The sequence below is a fragment of the Rhinolophus sinicus genome, linkage group LG15 (genome assembly GCF_036562045.2).
Source record: "Rhinolophus sinicus isolate RSC01 linkage group LG15, ASM3656204v1, whole genome shotgun sequence".
NCBI classification, from domain to species: domain Eukaryota; kingdom Metazoa; phylum Chordata; class Mammalia; order Chiroptera; family Rhinolophidae; genus Rhinolophus; species Rhinolophus sinicus.
In genome coordinates, this window is record NC_133764.1 from 40,425,610 (window position 1) to 40,446,682 (window position 21,073).

Genomic DNA, 21,073 nt, shown 5'->3' on the forward strand with positions numbered 1-21,073 from the left:
CTCCTCGCGGTCCTAGGCCCGCCCGGCGACGTGTGCGTGCGCGCGCCCGAGGGGAAGGCGGAAGCGGAAGTCGGGGGCGCGCCGGCTCGCAGCGGAGGAGGCCACGGCGTCGGGTCGGGCCCGGGTCGCAATGGGGCGCGGCAGCGGCACCTTCGAGCGTCTCCTAGGTAACGCGGCCCCCGCCCGCCGCCGCCGCCGGCGCCTCAGCGGCGAGTCCGCGGTCCCCGCTCCGCTCGGTCGGCCGGCGGCTCCGAGCGGAGCGGGGCTGCCGCTGCGCGGCCCAGACACTGGGTGGGCGCTTCGCGAGCTGGGCTCGGCGCTGCCGGGCGCGGGCGGGAGCACTGACGAGGCGGGTGAGGGTCCGCGGAGGAGCCGGCAGGTCTCCAGGAATCGACCACCGGCATCTGACTGAGCGGGCCGGAAGTCCTGAGTCACTAAGATGGGTGACTCGGTCAAATAGTTAAACATCAGTAGATGCCACCACCAAAAGCCTAGGTTGCGTGGGGTTTAGGGCTTCTGACCAAAACATTGGCACCCTGTGGGGACAGAGCCCCAGAAAGTAGTTTACAGGCTCTTGGCCTCATGTGGAGGGGGTACTGGCTCGGGTGGTGAATGGCCGTCGGCTGTGGCTGATTGGCCTTCGGCTGCGGCCGGTTAGCCTATTGGCCACTGGTATTACTGCTGCGACTGCGGAAGATTGCCTAGGAGACTAGCAGAGCCGAAGAGAGCGGAAGAGGAGAGTCGAGAGAGTGGAGAAGAGTCTCAGTCGGTTGGCGGAAAAGCGGAGGGCAGGTCACGCGTCCTGTGGGCCCAGCCTCCAGTGAGACCATAGTGGTATGACTCCCCTACCTATGGCTCCGTGGGTGTTCCTTTTCGGCCTCACCATATCCTGCGTTCTTGTGTGGGGAGCGGGAGCAGAGACCACGCAGGCTGCCCCACCTGGAAGATGGCGCGGCAAGAAGGCCTCCTCGCACGACAAATGGCGCAGCGAGCAGGGTCTCCCGAACGACAAATGGCGCAGCGAGCAGGGTATGGTGTCGGCTGAAACTCTCCGGAATGTACTGGAGCAGTTTACACGTATAAAAGCTCAGCTTCGTAAGCAGAGTGCGGTGCCGGCCAACACCTACCGAAGCATGGTGGAGCGGTTTGTTCATGTGAGAGCCCAGCTTTGGGAGGCCCATGAGGAGCGACACTGGGAACGGGAGGCGCGGTCTGCCTGGGAGACTCGAGCCTCCAGCTGGCACACCACCTTCTTGGGCATAGAAGGCGGTGTCCTCCTTTTGTTGATCTGCTGCGGCCTTAGGCTCCGAAGCTTGTGGATAGCTTACAAGGAGGCCTCCACCCACTCAGACACCTGCCACGGTGAGCAAGATTCCGACCATGTAGGAATGGAGTCTGACTCTGGGCAGGAGGATGTGTGGCCCACACACAGTATGTGGTGTTCGGTGGCCACTGTTCTCAAGGGTTGGACCCCCAAGGAGGGGTGGGAGGACATGGACGGCTCTCCGGCCAGTGTGAAGAGGGCCCTGCAGGCTCTGGCTGAGCGGTTGCCGGAGGAGGAGAAGGCTACAGCCGGCCGCGTGGGCTGGATGTTCCTCACGGCCTTGAGTCTCAACACGGAAAATGCGCTTAATGAAATGGCCCCGGGTGCCGAACCAGGTGTCCTGGTTGGAAGCGCTGGAAGCCCGGGTCCGCCTGTTAGAACAGGGGCCCCAAGGTGGAGACTCTGAGGCAGAGGTGGAGGAAGCAAGTGGAGACAATGTAGCTCCCAACCCCCAAGCCCGGCCAATCTTTAAGCAAAGGGTAAAACGTGAGCAACCTTTGGGCCCCGGGGGCTTTGCTGCCGGCAACCCAGCTGTGACTGAGTTCACTACCTACACCCCATATACTCCCACTGAGTTGCAGGAGCTGGGGAGGCGGTACAGACAGCGCCCTGGAGAGCCAGTCTCGGCTTGGCTATTACGTTTATGGGATGAGGGAGCAGACAGCATTCTCTGCTCCCCAGGCGAGATGGAAAAGCTAGCCTTCGTGACAGTGCATCCGTCCCTGCGACAAAGGTTACAAAACTGCCATAGATTGGCCAGTCTCTAATGCAGTGGCTCACTGCTGCGGTACGCACAGTATGGGGACAGGCTGGCGAGCTGCCAGACACTGTGAGTCAATGGCAGTCATATACAGAACTTACGCAAATAATCCGTGAAATGGGTATGAGACATGCTATTTTTAACCTCAACATGCAGGGCCCAGATGACGAGCTTTTTACTGCCAGCATGAGAGAGCTGGTTTTGGATACTGCACCTGCAAGTGCTTTTAGATCCTTGGTTGCTATTCTTACACCGTATGTAGGGCGACGGATCCATGAAGTTACAACTGCCATGGCCACCCTAGGGGATGTTGAAAGCCGGAGGCGAACGAAGTTAAGACAGGAGGTCCGCACAGTTGAGACCTGGAAGCCCAAACCAAAGATAAAGGGGCGAGATCGCGGGCCTCAGAGAGTAACACGCGCACAGATGTGGCGTGATCTCGTGGCAGCAGGGGTCGATAGGAAGAAAATAGACCGACAACCCAATGCACTCCTGCCGGAACTTTGGAAACAGTTGCGTCCAGAACAACAATTCCAGAGAAACATAAAGAAGGAGTCTGGGAAAGCGCGACCTGTGTCCCTCCAGGACTTCATGCAGCCGCTTGAGGCTGACCCCTTGCAGCTTGATTAGGGGTGGGGCCAAGGTACCTGGTCAGAGGGGACGAGCAGGGACCGGAGGCCCCACGTGGAACTGTCCATACATTGGTCCCCTTCTAATGTGCAGAGGGTTTGGCTTAGTTGACACTGGCGCCGACTGCAGTCTTCGTTTATGGGAACCCAGAACTGTTCCCTGGACCAGCAGTCTGCATTGATGGCTACGGGGGGGAAAACTGTGACTGTGAAAGCCGTTTCCTTACCACTGGGTATAGGAAGGCTTCCTCCTCGTACCTACAAGGTTTATGTCTCCCCCGTTCCGGAATATATTCTAGGGGTGGACGTGCTACATGGCCTCAGCTTACATACGTCGGTAGGAGAGTTCTGTCTCCGGATCCGGGTGGTGAAAGCGGTGACACGCGGGCATGCTCACCACCCTCCTCAAGTGTTGCCACAGCCCTGGCACATGGTTACAGTGCGACAGTACCGCCTGCCAGGAGGACAGGAGGAGATTGGTCGTACAATATTGGAATTGGAAAAGGCACATATTGTGAGGCCAACGCACAGTCCCTTTAACTCCCCAGTATGGCCTGTCAAAAAGCCAGATGGGACCTGGCGAATGACTCTGGACTATAGGGAGTTAAATAAGGTGACGCCACCCTTGCACGCTGCAGTGCCTTCAATTCATGATTTAATGGATCGTCTGACTGTCCGCCTAGGGACATATCACTATGTAGTGGACTTGGCCAATGCTTTTTTCTCCATTGACATTGCACCCGAGTGTCAAGAGCAGTTTGCTTTTACGTGGGATGGGCGGCAGTGGACTTTTCAAGTCCTTCCGCAAGGATACTTGCACAGCCCCACTATCTGCCACGGGCTTGTGGCCCAGAATTTGGCACAGTGGGATCACCCATCCTCTGTGGCCTTGTTTCATTATGTTGATGACATTCTGTTAACCTCAGATTCTCTTTCTGATTTAGAGCAAGCAGCTCCCTCTCTTCTCTGCCACCTGAAGTCACGCAGCTGGGTGGTGAATGAGGAAAAGGTCCAAGGCCCTGGCTTATCCGTCAAGTTTTTGGGTGTTGTATGGTCGGGTAAGACAAAGGTTATACCTGAGGCAATCATTGATAAGATACAAGCCTTTCCCCGGCCGACCAAGGTCTCCCAACTGCAGACGTATTTGGGTCTGCTAGGATATTGGTGGGCATTTGTACCCCATTTAGCACAAATGGCAAGGCCCTTGTATAATATGATAAAAAAGGGGGCCTCATGGGATTGGACTGAGGCTATAGAGCAAGCCTTCGTTGCCACGAAACGGGCAGTGTAGCAGGCACAGGCTCTGCAAGTAGTGGACCCCGGCCGCCCATTTGAACTTGATGTTCACGTAACCCAAGAGGGATACGGATGGGGCCTCTGGCAACGGCAGGAGCGTCTCCGGTTGCCAGTGGGATTTTGGTCCCAATTATGGAAAGGAGCGGAGGTCCGCTACTCTCTAATAGAGAAACAGCTGGCTGCTGTGTATGCAGCCCTAGTGGCCACAGAAGCCATCACAGGAACAGCACGCGTGTTGGTTAGAACAACATATCCTGTCCAGGGGTGGGTCCATACGTGGACCCAGGGACCCAAAACGGGGGTGGCACAGACCACCACCCTCGCCAAGTGGGGTGCCTACTTGGAGCAACGTAGCAGCCTTAGTTCAAGCCCTTTGAGCACAGAGCTACAACAGGTTCTGGGGTTGGTAGCCCAAGGTATGGAGCTTGTAGCCAAGCTCAAGGTATGGAGCTTGTAGCCCAGGCTGAGCCAAGTACTCTGCCTAGAGGGGAGCCCTTGTCCTACAAAAAGGACAGCCCCCAGTACCTGAGGATGCCTGGTTTACCGATGGTTCTAGCCGAGGGGCTGCAGCTGTTTGGACGGCTATTGGTGTGCAGCCCAAAACAGACACCATTTGGTTTGATACTGGGACGGGCCAGAGTAGCCAGTGGGCTGAGTTACGGGCTGTGTGGATGGTGATCAGCCACGAGCCTGGGCCCCTACTTATTTGCACTGACAGCTGGGCGGTGTTCCGGGGCCTAACATTGTGGCTCCCTACATGGAAACACCAAAACTGGTTGGTGGGACACCGTCCACTGTGGGGTCAAGCCATGTCGCAGGACCTCTGGGACCTAGGGCAGAGAAAGGGGGTGACCCCAATGCATGTCACAGGTCACTCCCCCTTAGTGTCCCCAGGTAATGATGAAGCAGACGCCCTAGCACGGGTCTGATGGTTAGAACGGGCTCCTGCCACTGATGTGGCCCATTGGCTGCATAGGAAATTGCAGCACGCTGGAAGCCGAACCATGTGGCAGGTGAGCAGACGCTGGGGCCTGCCTTTGAAATGGCAGGAGATAGCAGATGCCTGCTATGACTGTGCCGTCTGTGCCCAGGACAGCCCCCAAAGGCGGAGGCTCCCCTGGGAGACACAGCAGATTACGCGAGGGAGGGTGCCCCTCACTCGCTGGCAAGTGGATTACATTGGACCCCTGCCTAAGGCCCGCAATGCGATATATGCATTTACAGCAGTGGACACTGCTACGGGGTTGATGTTTGCTTGGCCCTGTCCGGCTGCGGATCAGCGGCATACAGTGGTCGCCCTTACACGGCTGTGCGCCCTCTATGGGCGCCCCCAAGTCATTGAAAGTGACAGGGGTACCCATTTTACGGGGCAAGAAGTGCAGCGCTGGGCTGCCAGGATGGACGTGCAATGGTTGTTTCACACCCGGTACAATCCACAAGCAGCTGGCATGATTGAATGCTATAATGGCCTTTTGAAGCAAGGCCTCCGGGTGTCAAAACACCCTCCCACAATGCGTGACTGGGCCTCTCGTCTATGGGATGTCTTGAGAGTCCTGAATGAGAGACCATGGAAGGGAGGGCCTGCACCGCTCCCATTCAATTACAAGTTAGCACTAGTGAGACTCTGTTAAAGCCAGGCTACGGCAGAAATGGGAACATTTTGCTGCCAGCACCCACATGCCTGAAAGCAGGGGAACGGCAGCAATGGACTTGGCCCTGGCAGGTCAAAAGCCCCCACTGTCGGTGGTTAGGTCTGATAGCCCCATGGGGGGCCGGTTTGACTCATGATTTGCAAGTGACGCCAGGGGTGGTGGCTGAGTGGCCACCGCAAGTGACTGTAGTATACAGAGGCCCCGATACCGGGATGATTTTGTGAGGAAACTATGTGCTCTCACTATGGCCTATTATGGGGTCCCCTGTTCTGTTACATGTTGAAACTATGCAAGGGACCCCAAGTACTGCCATAAAGGTCTGGTACCACAAACCGGGAAAGGTGCCAGTGGCAGCAACCCTCCTTTCCCAGGACAAGAAGCTGGCATGTATCCTCCCAGATGGGAGGGATTTGCCATTGTTGGTTCCTAAGACTACCGTTTCTTTTCGTCCATAGGTGTCAGTAGGCTAATACGGCACAGGAACCCTCGTGGAAGACGCTTGTCACGAAAATTGTGAGGCGAGACCTTGCAGGGGTGGAGTGTGGGGACAGAGCCCCAGAAAGTAGTTTGCAGGCTCTCGGCTTCGCGTGGGGGGGTACTGGCTCGGGTGGTGAATGGCCGTCGGCTGTGGCTGATTGGCCATCGGCTGCGGCCGGTTAGCCAATTGGCCGCTGGTATAGCAGCTGCGACTGCGGAAGATTGCCGAGGAGCGGAGCAGAGCCGAAGAGAGCGGAAGAGGAAAGTCGAGAGAGTGGAGAAGAGTCGTCGGTCGGTCGGTTGGCGGAAAAGCGGAGGGCAGGTCACGCGTCCGGTGGGCCCAGCCTCCAGTGAGACCATAGTGGTATGACTCCCCTACCTATGGCTCCGTGGGTGTTCCTTTTCGGCCTCACCATATCCTGCGTTCTTGTGTGGGGAGCGGGAGCAGAGACCACGCAGGCTGCCCCACCTGGAAGATGGCGCGGCAAGAAGGCCTCCTCGCACGACAAATGGCGCAGCGAGCAGGGTCTCCCGCACGACAAATGGCGCAGCGAGCAGGGTCTCCCGCACGACAAATGGCGCAGCGAGCAGGGTCTCCCGCATGACAAATGGCGCAGCGAGCAGGGTCTCCCGCACGACAAATGGCGCTGTGAGCAGGATCTCCCGCACGACACACCCCCAAAGGGAGGACACCTCCCTGGGATCTGCCAAGCTCTTTTGAGGGCTGCTTCACTGGGGACCAGGCCAGCTCCGTCTGTCCTTCCCCACTCGCTCCGGGAAGCGCCAGGTGGTTCAGGAAGGCGTTTACTCTGTCGGAGGCCTATGGCTGCTCCTTGCCGAGCCTCCTGGAGGTCACAAATTTGTGGGCATATTCCCCCTCCCCCTTTGAACTTCGTGTGCTCTGTGTTTGGGACCGGTGCCCCGGGTGTTCAAATGCTCAGCTCCAGCCCGCCCTCCTTTTTCCTTGAGTGCAGCTTTGGGGGACACCTCAGGTGAAGCACCTTCCTTGCTCTTGGAAGGTGCCAGCTGAGGGACTCAGACACATGGGCTGGGTCAGCCCTTCATGGATCAGTCAGTTAGGACCAGATCAATTCTCATCGTGTACATGCCTTGTTAGGTCATGTGTGGTCTCCAGGGAAGATGGTGCGGTTAGGGCTGGAGCAGCAGCGCCTCAGAGCATGTCTGTCTGAGGAAGTGGTGAGGAGAGAGTAGAGGTGTTAATTGGGGTGTTTTTGGGGGTCAGTTCTCTTCCCACCGGTTGAAGCAGGGGCCTGGAGCCCGTGCTTCCTCTCTCCAGCCCTGTCCCAGCTGAGATCTAACCGACTAGGTTAAACTGAAAACCAGGGACTCTGATGGCCAAGGTGGCAGATTTCTCCTTGTGGAGAAGCAGCTGAGCATAGCATTGACTCCTGGTTCTGTCCCCAGCAAACTGTGACTTGAGGCAGTGACTTCACCTCTGCTTCAGTTTATGTGCAGAGGATGGAAATGGAACCTAGCTCGGAAGGTTGTGTATGGAGTGAGTGAGTTCACGTGAAGCATGTGGAACAGTAGCTGGTGTGTCACGAGCACATGAAGGGATCTCTGTTACTACTTTTCAAGCTGTCTGCTCCTTGTGGGAAGGACAGCACGTTCGTGCTTATCACTGTGTGTCGGGAGCATCTTCACAGGGTTTCCGTTTGGTTCACATGTTTAAAATGGGAATATGGCAGTCAGTCCTCCCTGTTGCTGAGCTGGGGGCTGCTTCGGGAATCAGCAGGACGACCCCCCGTAACAGTGCATTTCTGCCCTAGACAAAGCGACCAGCCAGCTACTGCTGGAGACCGACTGGGAGTCCATCCTCCAGATCTGCGACCTGATCCGTCAGGGGGACACGCAGTAAGTGAGCGGGGCCTGTGCTCGCTCGTGAGCAACAGGGCGGCCGCACTGTGCACTAGGGTTGTGGGGTCACTGACCCTCCAAGGACCCTTTACCTTGGTAGAGAGCTGCCTAGGCTGCGTGCTGGGATTTCTGAGCTCTGGGACAGTCAGAGGACTTTTCTGTACAGTTGGGGGTTTTTAGGGACCAGATGGTGGACAGACTTTTCTCGTTTTAGTTGCTGAGACTGTTTCTTTTTTCTCTTTTTCTGCTCCGTCGATGCCTTTTTTTTTTCAGAGCAAAATATGCCGTGAGTTCCATCAAGAAGAAAGTCAACGACAAGAACCCCCACGTGGCCTTATATGCCCTCGAGGTGAATAGACTCTTGCACTGCAATCTCTCAAGGGTCCCCAGCCCCAGCGGTCAGGATAGCACACGAGTGGCCCCCGTGGCCTTGCCCACCTAGCTGCCTGGGCACACCACCGGCAGAAGGCAGGCACTGGGCATGAGGGCAGATGTGAGCAGCCCTGACAGGGCTGGGGTGGGAGCAGTGCCTCAGCTGTTCCACCTGAAGATGACACACTTGGGACCCTGAGCGTGACTCTAGTTTCTGTCCTTGGTGATAAGTGCGGAGTTGGAGGCATGAACAAGCAGACACATAGGCTATTGCCTGCCTCAGAGGCTGTCATGTGGACTCTAGGATGGGCTGGGTGGCCTGCAGGGCCTGTCGAGGCCTGCCTTCTCCTGGGGAGGGAGACCCGTCCAGGAGAGGTCCCTGCCTTGTCCAGCAGCCAGACCCTTCCCATTCTTGGTGTCTGCAGGTGATGGAGTCTGTGGTGAAGAACTGCGGCCAGACGGTCCACGACGAGGTGGCAAACAAGCAGACCATGGAGGAGCTGAAGGAGCTACTGAAGGTGGGCACTCCCTGGGGGGGAGGGTCCCTGCGCCATGCCAATCCCAACATGGTCGTGTGTGGGGCACGTGCAGCAGGCCCCTCTTCCTGCAGGGTCAGGGAAGGCATCCCGGGACAGGGCTGGGAGCTGTGCCTTGAAGGACGGGACACGGACATGGGCGGGAAGGGCTCTGAGTGGGAGGCACGTGAGTCCAACATGTCCATGGAGGGACAGTGGGGAGACAGCAGAGCAGGTCCGCTTGGGGAGTGGGCTTCGTGTCCCCCTCCAGCAGAGGAGGAAAAGCCTCCTGAGCCTGAGACATCTTCCTGAGTGGGGCCCTGCCTGTGGCCTCCCAGGCTCGCCCTGCTCCCTGCAGGGATTGTGATGTGGGCAGTGACACCCAAGGTTGTGCAGAGCCATTCTTTGAGGTGAAAGGAGACCCCGTGGAGGTGAGGCTGTCATGTGACTGGCCGCTGAGAAGTACAGCCCTGAGCACCATCTCTTCTGCCACTGGCAGGCCAGGCCACAGTTTCTTGGTCCTGTCAGGGTGCTTGTCTGAGACCTGACCTGACAGCCAGCTTCTCTGAGGCCCACGGGTGACCTGGTCAGTCCCTACCCTGGCCCATCGGAAAGAGCGGAAGGAGTTGGAACCTGCCTTCTCCCACATTTGCCAGTTGTCCTGTTCTGCCACACGTGGTCTAAGCCAATTAGTCCCCCTTGCAGATAGGACAGGAGGGTCTGGACACAGGTCACAGGAAAGAACGAGAAGCCCAGTGCTGAGCTGTGGTAGGCATGTTCCTGAAGCAGCTTTCTCGTCCTGCCATCCTCCCGAGCGTGTGTGACAGTGCCCAAGAGGGCTCTGGAAGTGACTGACTGTGCTCTAAGCTGGTGGAAATGGTGGCTGTGTATGTGGGGACATGCCTGGAGCGCGTGTAATTGGAAGGGGGCTTGCTGGCTGCGCATCAGCTCCCTCTGCCTAGACCTGGTTGACTCTGCCTGTTGGCGGAGGTCGGTTTAAGGCAGGGCCAGAGTGGGGTATGGGTGAGCTCCCGCGCTGGTCAGGGAGGGCCGGGAGAGAAGCAGGTGTGGGGGATGCAGGACCGGAGAGCTTTGGCCTCGCTTGGGTCCCTGGCTTTTGCTGAGGGTTACAGTCCACGTCCTGAGTGGGCAGACCGGGGTGATGACTTCGTCCTCAGAGGCGGGCTTCCATGGAGAAGGGCCTGGGGAGAGGGTTGTACATGGTCCCTGTGACCCACCCCACCTCTGCCAGCCCCATCAACTTAGGGTACTGAGGTCCTGCCAGCCACTTCCTCAGGCTGACACGTCTCTGGTACCTGCATCTCCCATGACCTCCTGATGCTCTTCCCTGCAGAGGCAGGTGGAAGTCAACGTCAGAAACAAGATCCTGTACCTGATCCAGGCCTGGGCGCATGCTTTCCGCAACGAGCCCAAGTACAAGGTTGTCCAGGACACGTACCAGATCATGAAGGTGGAAGGTGAGTCAGGCGGGGAGGGACACGACGTCCAGGGACTGAGCGATTGCCCTGCATCAAGCAGGGCCATGGGCTGTGCTCACCCCATGCCGGCGGGGGACAGCATCTCACCTAGTGACCAGCAGTGGGCACGGGGAGCGGGTGTCCCCAGGGTGGGTGCGTGGGGTCAGCCCAGCTTTGGGCGCCTGACCTCATACTCGTCAGGGCAAGCATGAGGCGGTGCGGCAGACACACGGGAAGTTAACAGGAGCTGATTTCTGAGGGAGGGGTCCTAGGAGGGAAGTGCAGCTGGGACCTGGCCTCTGCGGGTCCAGTTTAGGACGAATGGGCGGGGAGCCCTGGAGAGCAGGCAGCACGACCGATGGGCCTGAGCCTGAGGATGAGCAGTGCGGGGAGCTCGGCCCCAGCATCCCACAGAGGACTCCGGTTCAGGGGCCCAGGGCTGAGCACACAGGCTGCCGAAGGGACGGGACGGGAGGCGCCATCCCAGAGGAGGGGCGCGGGCGGAGCTGGGGCGCTCTGAGCACAGCGGGACGTCCTTGGGCAGTTTTTAGCCAGGGCGTGGCCTCTGAGATGCTGTTTTTAAGGACCCCTCTGCGTTCTTCCTGCTGTTGTGGCAGCCATGGAGAGCTGGTGGGCTTCGGCAAGGAGGGCAGTGGGTTTAGGTCACGCTCGGAGGATTGGCTGGTCTTGGCCGGGCAGGACATGAGGGGCTGCGCCGGGGCTGCTCCCGTGTGTGCTGCGTCCTCAGCTCGGCCGTCTGGCCATGAAGAGCAGGCAGAGTGTGAGAGGGGCCGTGTCTGCTGGCTGGGGTCTGGGGGCTGGGCACCACCATGTGGACATATGGGGTCCTGTATAGGTCCGTGAGCTGGCCTCAGGCCCTCGGTGCTGGCTGTGTGCTCACGTTCACTTTCTTGGGGAGAGCGTCCGAAGCTTGATAGGCTTCCCAAAGGGTCTGTGCCTCAACGAAAGCTTGGGGACCCCGTCTTTAAGAGCAATGGGAAGTGTGGTTGGCTGGAGCGAAGGGCCAGGAGCCACATGGGGGGCCCAGGGAAGCTCTGTGAGGCCTTGACGTGGTGGGATCAAGGCCGTCTCTGCTGCGCCCTCCCCCCCAGCAGATGAAGCAGCTCTGCGGAGCCACCTGAGTGGTGTGGCCGGCCAGCTGTGCACCAGGATGCCCTTGCCCAGTGTGGGGTCACGGCACTGGCCACCCGGGGGCCCCGGGCCTCCTCTTATTGGTCTGTTTGGGGAGGCGGATGCCAAGACCCTAAAGGTCTCTGGGCAGACTGGTGGGGACAAGTGAGGCTGTCAGGCCTCGCACTCACCAGGGCGGCCCCAGCGATAACCGCGGCCTCCGTTCTCCAGGACACGTCTTCCCAGAGTTCAAGGAGAGTGACGCCATGTTCGCTGCAGAGAGAGTGAGTCACGGTGCTAGAGACGTAGGAGTGGGCTGCCCTGGGGAGGCTGAAGGGAGCCTGGACGGGGCCTGTTGGGAGTACCGGCGGCGGGCGAGCCGCTGTTTGTCTCAAAAACGAGAACTTTCCGCAGGCTGACATTGGAACACAGTTCAAGGTGCTGCCTTTGGACTGTGGCTGGTGGGTTCATGTCGTTAAACATTGACGTGTCCTTGGTGCCATGGGACGTATTGCTGTTGAACGTTTAGAAAGAAAAGTTCTTTAGAGGCTCCTTCCTCGTGTCCTCACTGACCTGGCGTGGCCTCTGCCACGCTGGGTCTTCTCCCGTCTGTGGGAAGTGGGCATCTTGGAAAGGGAGGGCTGTGGGGTTCTGACTCTGCCCCCCCCCCCAGGCCCCCGACTGGGTAGATGCAGAAGAGTGCCACCGGTGCAGGGTGCAGTTCGGGGTGGTGACCCGTAAGGTGAGTCACCATATGGGGGGAGGGGTCCGGCTGCATGCAAGGCCAGGCAAACCCCAGGCCACCTGCGTCATCCTGTGGCCACTGCCCCCATGCACAGCCCTTTCCCTCTTGGCCTTGGCCAGTCCCCAGCTGTGTGGTGGAGCGTGGCCACCAAGGGGTCTGGTGTCTGATGCTCAGACTCGCCTCTGCCGACAGCCCCTCAGCCATGTGTCCTCAGCTGACTCTGCCTGTCCAGCTTGGACTCTCAAGCCAATGTCTCTGTCCCCACTGAAGCTCAGGCCGATGAGGGCAAAGGCTCGGCCTGGGGTGTCCCCACCTAGCAAAACCTGTCTCAGCTTAATTCACGCATGGTTTTTGTGAACCTTGTTACTTTAAAATCTTTCCCCTAAGCGGCAGCTGCAGCTGAGGGCCGGGGCGTGCCCTGTTTCCCCAGGGCCCTGCCCGCCCTTGGCCCACTGCAGCCTGGGAGGCCAGCCTGGCACACTGTGTGGCTGGTGGTGCTGGGCGGAGTGGGTGCGGAGCCTAGGGCCCTCGCCTGGTGGCTGCCTGACCTGCCCCATGTCACGTGTCACAGCACCACTGCAGGGCCTGCGGCCAGATCTTCTGTGGCAAATGCTCCTCTCGGTACTCCACCATCCCCAAGTTCGGCATCGAGAAGGAGGTGCGCGTGTGCGAGCCCTGCTACGAGCAGCTGAACAAGTGAGTCTCCCGCTGGGTGCGCAGGCTTCTGTGCTCCATGCAGCCGGCTTCTGTCCTGCTGAGGACTGTCCAGGAGGGCTGCTCCATTCCCCGGCCACGCCCCAGGCTCAGGGCAGTGCCCGGTGGGCGCAGCCAGGGCCTGACACCTGCTGGCCACTTGCTGCGGTTTGTTTAACCTTCGCTTTTCGTCTGGAAGTGAAACTTACAGGCAAGACGCCGGCGCGATAAGACTCCGCGTGCGTGCCCTCCACCTGGTCCCTGGGTGTTGACATTGACTTGTTTCCACGGTGGCTTAATTGCGTGTCCTCCTCTCCCATCTGCATGTGTGTTCACACACACGTGCTTTATCCTGAACCATTGCAAGTGAGCTGTCCCCACCCCTGCACCTTCATGTCCCCAGGAAGAGGTACATCGTCTTCCGTAGCACAGCACGCCTGTCAGGGCAGGCGTTTGGCATCACTCCCCAGCTGATGCGGACTTTGCAGCCCCTTTTCTGGCTGTGCCAAGTCCCAGTGAAGTCAGTGGCTGTTCTGTCCCATCAGGGCCCATCGGGCTCTTCACTGCGTGGCAGGGACTGTCACGCCCCCTCTGCTCCCCAACATCTTTGTTGTTCATGATGCAGACATTTCTGAAGGGTCTAGGCCATTGCAGTGTGTCCCTCAGCTTGGTTCAGGCTTCCTCATGGTCCATATCAGGTTCTGCAGCCCTAGCGGGATCCCAGGAGTCAGGCTGTGCCTCTCGGTGCAGCAGGTTAGAGGCCCAGGCCGTCTGTATGACCCAGTGTCAGCGATGGGAGCCAATCCCTCGGCTAAGTGGTGCCTTCCGGCCACTCCACTGACACGCTCTTCTGTGCAAAGCTGCGTCCCAGCCAGGCGGGTGTTTGAACCTCGCTTTCAGGGGAGGGGGCTGTGGCTCAGGCGAGGTGACTTGCACGGTTCCTAGGCCTGCAGGTGACAGAGCTGGTGGGAGGGTTCAGCTTTTCTCGAGCGTGGCCGAGGAACCACTGTCATCACTCCATGGGGACACTGGAGGGAAGTCCCGGCAGCGTCCTGAAAAACTCTGGGGGGGTCAAGGTGCAGTGCCCAGCCCCTCACAGTGTCCTGTTGCTCCAGGAAAGCCGAAGGCAAGGCCCCCTCCACGACAGAGCTGCCCCCGGAGTACCTGACCAGCCCCCTGTCGCAGCAGTCCCAGGTACTGGCCGGCCTGCGGGCACCTCTCCCCGGGTGCTTCTCCCCAGGCCATGCTCAGCCCGCTCTGTCTGTCCCCAGCTGCCCCCCAAGAGGGATGAAACGGCCCTGCAGGAGGAGGAGGAGCTGCAGCTGGCCCTGGCCCTGTCACAGTCGGAGGCTGAGGAGAAGGAGAGGATGGTGAGCTGAGAAGGGAGGCCCGAGTCTGTGGTGCGGGGGGAGTACCCTTAGCTATTTGGGGAGGGCACAGAGTGTGGAGGCTTGGCCGCCTGTGCCACGTGCTTCCCGCTCTTCCTGGTTCTCCCTCAGAGACAGAAGTCCACATACACATACCCCAAGGCAGAGCCCGCGCCTGTGGCTTCATCGGCGCCCCCTGCCAGCAGCCTGTACGCTTCGCCTGTGGTGAGCGTCCCCTCCAGCTTGGTCACACTGGCTTGGGTGGCTTTCCATGGGAGGGGGCAGGAGGGCTGCCCAGGAAAGGACAGTGCTGTGTCACGCGGCCTGCTCCCTTCCCCCCGTAGCCTTTGGTTCCTGGTCAGGGGTCCCCTGTGGGGGCAGAGGAACCAGTAAGGCTGGAGGCCCCGCTGGTGTGAGCCCAGTCTCCCCCGGCAGGAGGAGGTAGGGAGCTGTGGGATCAAGGGTGGCTGCATTTTCTAGTGTCAGCCTGAGGGCATGACAGGACTTACTTTCTGGGGGGGGTCAATCCAAGCTCTGTGGCCTCAGCTCCTTTGAATAGTGGGTGGGTGGGGGTGGGGCCAGCCGGGTGGGCATTGAGAACAGCCCTGCCACCTACCTGTCGGGGACCATCTGTGCTGCTGATGGGGGGGGGGGGGGTGCTGCCCTGCTCCTTGTCAGTGGTGATGGGGCCTCTCAGGGTCCCTGCAAACCAACCCTGGCCAAACTCCAGAGTCCACTGTCACTGCTGGGCCACCCGGGCCTCCTGAGTGATGGCTGGGGAGGAGCTGGGCGTGGGCTTGAGCCTGCAAGTCACTGCTCCTCTGGCCTGTGGCCCTTCAGACCTTCCCATGTCTCCCCAGAACTCGTCGGCGCCACTGGCTGAGGACATGGACCCCGAGGTGAGCCCCCACCCTCACACCCCCGCACGTGGTGCTTCCCCTCGCTGCTCCCTCGTCCTTAGGAGTGACCTGTTACCCGTGCAGCTCGCCCGGTACCTGAACCGGAACTACTGGGAAAAGAAGCAGGAGGAGGCTCGGAAGAGCCCCACGCCGTCCGCGCCGGTGCCCCTGACGGAGCCAGCCGCCCAGCCTGGGGAGGGACATCCAGCCCCTGTGAACGTGGTGGAGGTAAGGTGCCCTCTCAGTGCTTCTGCACCGCAGTCCCCTGGGAGGGGACGCGGGGCCAAGCCGGCCCCACTCACCCTCTGGTCTCTTCCAGACGCCCCTTCCGGACACAGACTCTCAGCCCATCACTTCCTCCAGTGGCCCCTTTAGTGAGGTAAGCTGGGGCTCCGTCCTCAGGCTGGGCAAACGCGGCCTCCTGAGTGCAGAGCGCCAGGCCCCACTCCTGTCCTGACAGGAAGGCCAAAGGCGGGCGTCTCTGGGCCAGCTGTGGTCCAGAGCTCGGCCACTCGCTGCATATGCTGAACGGAGCAGAATGTTCTAGGGCAGCCCAGAGTCTGAGTCTGTCCTGGGGCTTCTGGGCTTTGCTGGCCATTGGAGTAAGACGCCAGGCCTTAGTGGGGGAGGCAGGCCCCATGTCACCACCAGTGGGAGCGCCTGCGAGGGAGGCCAGAGGGCCTGCAGCCAGCACTGTCCTGGCCCCCACCATGCCCAGGGCTGAGAGCCAAGCCTCCCTGGGCGTTGGTTTCTCATTTGTGAGACAGGAGGCTGTGGTGCCCCCGCAGCGCCATCCAGAGGTCAGGTCAGGGGCGCTGCAGGCTTGGAGCTCAGCGCCCAGATGGCTCCTGGTGCAGGTAGGGCTGCCGCCGCCCCACCCAGGGAGTCTGTGCCTCACTCGGCCTGGTGGCTGGTAAGGCTCAGCCAGACTCCCGTGTGTACCCACAGCAGTGCCAGAACGGGGAGTCAGAGGAGAGCCACGCGCAGTTCCTGAAGGCGCTGCAGAACGCCGTCAGCACCTTCGTCAACCGCATGAAAAGCAACCACGTGCGCGGCCGCAGCATCACCAACGACTCGGCTGTGCTGTCCCTCTTCCAGTCCATCAACAGCATGCACCCCCAGCTGCTGGAGCTGCTCAACCAGCTGGATGAGCGCAGGCGTACGTGCCTCCCGCGACCCCGGCCCGCCCTGCTGCTCGCCTGGGTGCTGTGGGGGCCTCCTGCGCTGGCTAGTGGCTGAGGGTTGTGAAAAGGTTCCCAGGGTGGGGCTCCCCCGGGGCTGTGGCTTCTCGGGAGTCTGGCCTGTGGGCTCCAGGTCAGGTGGTCTTAGTGACAGGAGATGACCCACTCACTAAGCACAGGACAGTCAGCTTGTGGAAGAATCCCCCACCCAGCCCCTATGCCAGCCGTGCCCTGTTGACAAGCGCTTGGCTGGGCAAAGGAAGGCCCGGCCCCGCACGGGGCAGGAGCCCCACCGGGCAGCCTGAGCCTCCGTGCCATGCCCAGGGTTCCCTGCCCCGCCCTCCGCAGTGTACTACGAGGGGCTGCAGGACAAGCTGGCCCAGATCCGCGACGCCCGGGGGGCGCTGAGCGCCCTGAGGGAGGAGCACCGGGAGAAGCTGCGCCGGGCAGCGGAGGAGGCCGAGCGCCAGCGCCAGATCCAGTTGGCGCAGAAGCTGGAGATCATGCGGCAGAAGAAGCAGGTGCGGCGGGGCACGCGGGGTGGGGGGCGGGGCACGCGGGGTGGGGGCGGGGCGGGGGCGGGGCGACCCTGCCTCACCGCTGTGCTGTGGCCACAGGAGTACCTGGAGGTGCAGAGGCAGCTGGCCATCCAGCGCCTGCAAGAGCAGGAGAAGGAGCGGCAGATGCGCCTGGAGCAGCAGAAGCAGACCATCCAGATGCGTGCCCACATGCCAGCCTTCGCCCTGCCCTACGCCCAGGCACGTGCCCCCCGCACACCCCCTGACCCCACCCCGCTAGCCGCTGGCCGCCAGCCGCCACCTGACGGCCTCTCTCTGTCCGTAGCTCCAGGCCATGCCTGCGGCAGGGGGTGTGCTGTACCAGCCGTCTGGCCCCACCAGCTTTCCGGGGACCTTCAGCCCAGCAGGCTCGGTGGAGGGCTCCCCCATGCACACTGTGTACATGAGCCAGCCAGCCCCGGCCGCCAGCGGCCCCTACCCCAGCGTGCCCGGGGCCGCAGCAGGTAATGGGCAGGTGGACGTGCTCACCAGTCAGGGTGGGCCCCACACCATTACCTTCTTTTTTTCGGCATAACATGAGATTTACAGAAAAGAAAACGGTACAAAGAATTTTCCAGATTCCCCAGATGTTAACATTCTGCCACATTTGCTCACTCCACACACACACACGCGCGCGCGCGCACACACACTTGCCTGGCCCATTGCAGAGTGAGCAGCAGCAGGTCCCCATTACTCCTAGTGGCTTCAGTGCACTTTTCCTAAAACCAGACACTCCCTCAGGCCCTGGGCTCAGACCGCGCTGGGACCTCCCCCACTGCCACGCTGCTCAGGTTGTCCCAGTAGGAAGCCCCTCGCATGTGTTGTAGTCAGCTGTTCTCTTTTGCCTTCTTTAATCTAGAGTATATCTCGGTTTGTCTTTGTGTTTCGTGACATCGACTTCTCAGAGAGCACTGCAGACCACCGCTCAGTTTGTGCTCATTTGGTGTCCCGTGGGTGTGACGTGCTAGGGCTGTATTTTGGCTGGATGTCACAGGAATGACTGTTTTTCCCTTGATACTCAAGTGTTTTGTGGGGAGAAAGACTTTTAAATACTCTTGTTCTGCTTAAATTTTCACGTACCAACTAAATATTTACTATCTATAAGTTTTAGTAGTTTTTGCTAGTTTTTGCCTGAACTTGTTAAATGTCAGGTAGTGACTTTCTAATTCTGTTTTCCCATATTTATTAGTTGTCTTTCTAAGGAGGTACTTTTCCTTCTCCTGTTCATTCATCTGTCGTATTAGTGTGAACTCATTTTATTCAAAAAGTCATAGTCTTTTACTTTGTGTTGGTGCTGACTGTCCCAGGTGTGGCCTGGGAGCCCCTCAGGCCGGCTCCTGTGTGCTCCTGACACGTTCCGCCATCTTTTGGATGCTTTCTTCCTGGTACAAGTAGATATTCTGTGTTCATCTTGTACTTTCTCAGTCCTGGAAACAGCCATTTCTCCAAGGAACCCCAGGTTCCTCTTAGTGAAGGAGGGCATTTGGAGACCCAGACCTGGGTTCAGGCCCTCAGCAGACTGAACAGAAAGTGTGTGTGGACACACACACACACACGCACGCATCTTTATCTGCATATAGCAAAACACGCATGTTTACTCTCATACCTCCCAGTTTAGCAGCACAGGCTCCCCCTCTTCTGCATCTGTAATCCCCTGTCTGACAGGCCTGCCTCTCGTCCTCTGTACTGACTTGTTCATTCCTGGAATTCACAGAAGGTAGTTTCAGGAATGCCAACCCAGGCCACTGTGCAAAGGGTCCTCCTGACCAGGCTCGCTGTTGTCCTGTGTCTTCAGGCTGTGGGCCCAGAGTCCAGATCTGGGTTCAGAAGTTATTAGCCTTAGCTCTTCCCCACCCCCTGCCGTGTCACCATTTACTCATTTGGAATACAGTTGGGTTCGTTTCTTCCCATTTTGTTCAATTGTAGGGGTCCTCTCCCGTCTTTGTTGATTTCATTTATTTTCCTTTTGTGAGACTGTGAAACATGAACTTGGTTCCAAAAGTCACAACCAAACAGAAAACTCAGAGAAGTGACGCCCCTCCCCCCCCCACGGCTTCCTGGGTCGTGAGCTCACTCCTCTTTTTCTCCACAGACCCCAGTATGGTGAGTGCCTACATGTACCCAGCAGGGGCCACTGGCGGGCAGGCGGCCCCCCAGGGCCCAGCGGGGCCCACCACCAGCCCAGCCTACTCATCCTACCAGCCCACTCCTAGCCAGGGCTATCAGGTAGGCGGGCAAGGCTGCTCCCCTCCCCTGGGACGCCCACTGGGTGCCCGGCCCGCTCCCATCACACCCTTCCCCTGACAGAACGTGGCCTCCCAGGCCCCGCAGAGCCTCCCAGCCATCTCCCAGCCTCCGCAGTCCAGCACCATGGGTTACATGGGGAGCCAGGCGGTGTCCATGGGCTACCAGCCCTATGGCGTGCAGGTGAGATCGTGTGGGGTGTCCGGACAGGGGCGAGGGCTGGGGGCGCACTGGGCAGGCTCAGCCCTTCTCATCACCACCCCCTTCCCCTCCACGGGCTCCCCCTGCTGGTTTTCCTCCATCAGTGCAGTGACGGGTTCCTTTAATCCTCCACAGAATCTCATGACCACCCTCCCCAGCCAGGACGCACCTCTGCCGCCCCCACAGCAGCCCTACATCTCGGGGCAGCAGCCCCTGTACCAGCAGGTGAGCCTCTTGGGGCCGCTACCCAGGGGACCGTGCCCTCAGCTGGGGGGTGGCCCTGGGAAGAGTGAGCAGGGCGGCCAGGACTACTGCTTGCAAACATACCCTGGAGGGTCACGCGCAGTGACCTCTAGGTAGCAAACTGTGTGTTGACTTAAAAGGTCAGCTGCAGACATTGTTGGGATCTCCCGGGGTCTGCCTCTGCTGGGGAGGCCTCTCTGAGTCCTACGGTACGGCCCAGACAGAGGATGCTAGAGAAGCCACTAGAGGGTGGGAAGCTGGGGTCTGGGGCAGAAGGACCAATAGCTGGTGTGTCCCCCAGATGGCGCCCTCGGCTGGCCCTCCCCAGCAGCAGCCGCCTGTGGCCCAGCAGCCGCCAGCACAGGGGCCGCCCGCACAGGGCACTGAAGCGCAGCTCATCTCATTTGACTGACCCGGGCTGGCTCACTGCCCAGAGGAACACTGCGGTTCTCGAAACTGCCGCCTCCGTTTCTAACTAGCATCATCCTCCCGCCTCGTGCTCTCCTCTTACTGCCCTGTAGTGTCCCTGCTCTGAGCGAGTGGGGATGGCCCCTCTCCCTGGCCCTCCTCCTGTCTGCCTGCTGGCTCCTCATCCCCCACGCTCCATTCTCGTCCCTGTCTCCTTGAGTTGGTCTCTGACTTCTTTCCCCAGGGCTGGTCTTTGGGGTTGAGGGTGGGAGGGTAGGATCTCTGACAGGAAGCCCCCAGCCTGGTATGTCGGGTCCCATGAGGGGCAACTGGAGTGGGGGTCCCGCTGCCCTCCCATCCTCCCACCCCATAAGACCTTGGGTTCCTGTGGTCTGTGACTAGTGTGAGTCTCCTCAGAGCCCTCTAGCGTGGCCCCTGGGCTGTTAGCAGAGGTGCTCCTGGCCCTCACAGGAAGGTTGGGGGCTTGTCTCCAGTTTCTCTGCTTCTGAGCTGTCATCTCACCCAGTGCCCCAAATAGATGAAATGAAACAGTGATAATAAAATTAATTTCAACAAGTATTGAGTGTCTGCTTAGAGAGGTAGTGGCGTGTAGGGCAGCCTGCCCTGTGCCCCAGGCCGTTTCACAGTCTCCCCAGGGGACGCTGCTCTGACCGCAGTTGCAGATCTGTGTCCTCCCTAAGACAGCACTGGGGCACCCTTCTGACAGTCCTCCCCACGCAGCGCTGCCCAACTCCTGGGAGACACCTACAGGGACCCCAGCTCTGTCCGACTACCATGCTCGTTGTAGTCTAGAAGACTCATGGCCTCTTGCATCCAGAGTTCAGGACACCTCACCTTAAATACCCAAACCTCTTAGGTGACCCCAGCATTAGCTCTTCTGTAAAGGAATGGACTAGTTTCATAGGCACAGAGGCCACCTGAGCTCAGGTCAACAGCAGGGCCAAGATAAGGAGATGCTGGGCAGAGGGCAGCCCTGCCTTCTCCATGTGACCTAGTCTGGTG

At 59.7% G+C, this 21,073-nt stretch overlaps 1 protein-coding gene across 9 annotated transcripts; it reads left to right on the plus strand.

The window, feature by feature from the left end:
* Positions 1-22: 22 nt before the first annotated feature.
* On the plus strand, positions 23-20,629 carry HGS (hepatocyte growth factor-regulated tyrosine kinase substrate). 9 transcript variants are annotated; one of them, XM_074320322.1, is made up of 25 exons: positions 69-167; positions 3,658-3,771; positions 4,895-5,022; positions 6,117-6,502; positions 7,929-8,013; positions 8,290-8,365; positions 8,814-8,906; positions 10,258-10,381; positions 11,744-11,796; positions 12,186-12,254; positions 12,829-12,953; positions 14,066-14,144; positions 14,222-14,320; positions 14,450-14,542; positions 15,178-15,216; positions 15,301-15,444; positions 15,536-15,595; positions 16,165-16,375; positions 16,746-16,918; positions 17,015-17,155; positions 17,241-17,418; positions 19,047-19,180; positions 19,262-19,381; positions 19,535-19,624; positions 19,944-20,629. In XM_074320322.1, the coding sequence occupies exons 7-25, from the start codon at positions 8,817-8,819 to the stop codon at positions 20,052-20,054; spliced, it is 2,133 nt and encodes a 710-aa protein (XP_074176423.1). In that variant the 5' UTR covers positions 69-167; positions 3,658-3,771; positions 4,895-5,022; positions 6,117-6,502; positions 7,929-8,013; positions 8,290-8,365; positions 8,814-8,816; the 3' UTR covers positions 20,055-20,629. The 9 variants fall into 9 exon arrangements, with proteins under 9 accessions (XP_074176420.1, XP_074176422.1, XP_074176421.1 ...); XM_074320318.1 differs by lacking the exons at positions 4,895-5,022; positions 6,117-6,502 and having other exon boundaries at positions 73-167; XM_074320323.1 differs by lacking the exons at positions 3,658-3,771; positions 4,895-5,022 and having other exon boundaries at positions 89-167.
* Positions 20,630-21,073: the final 444 nt, after the last annotated feature.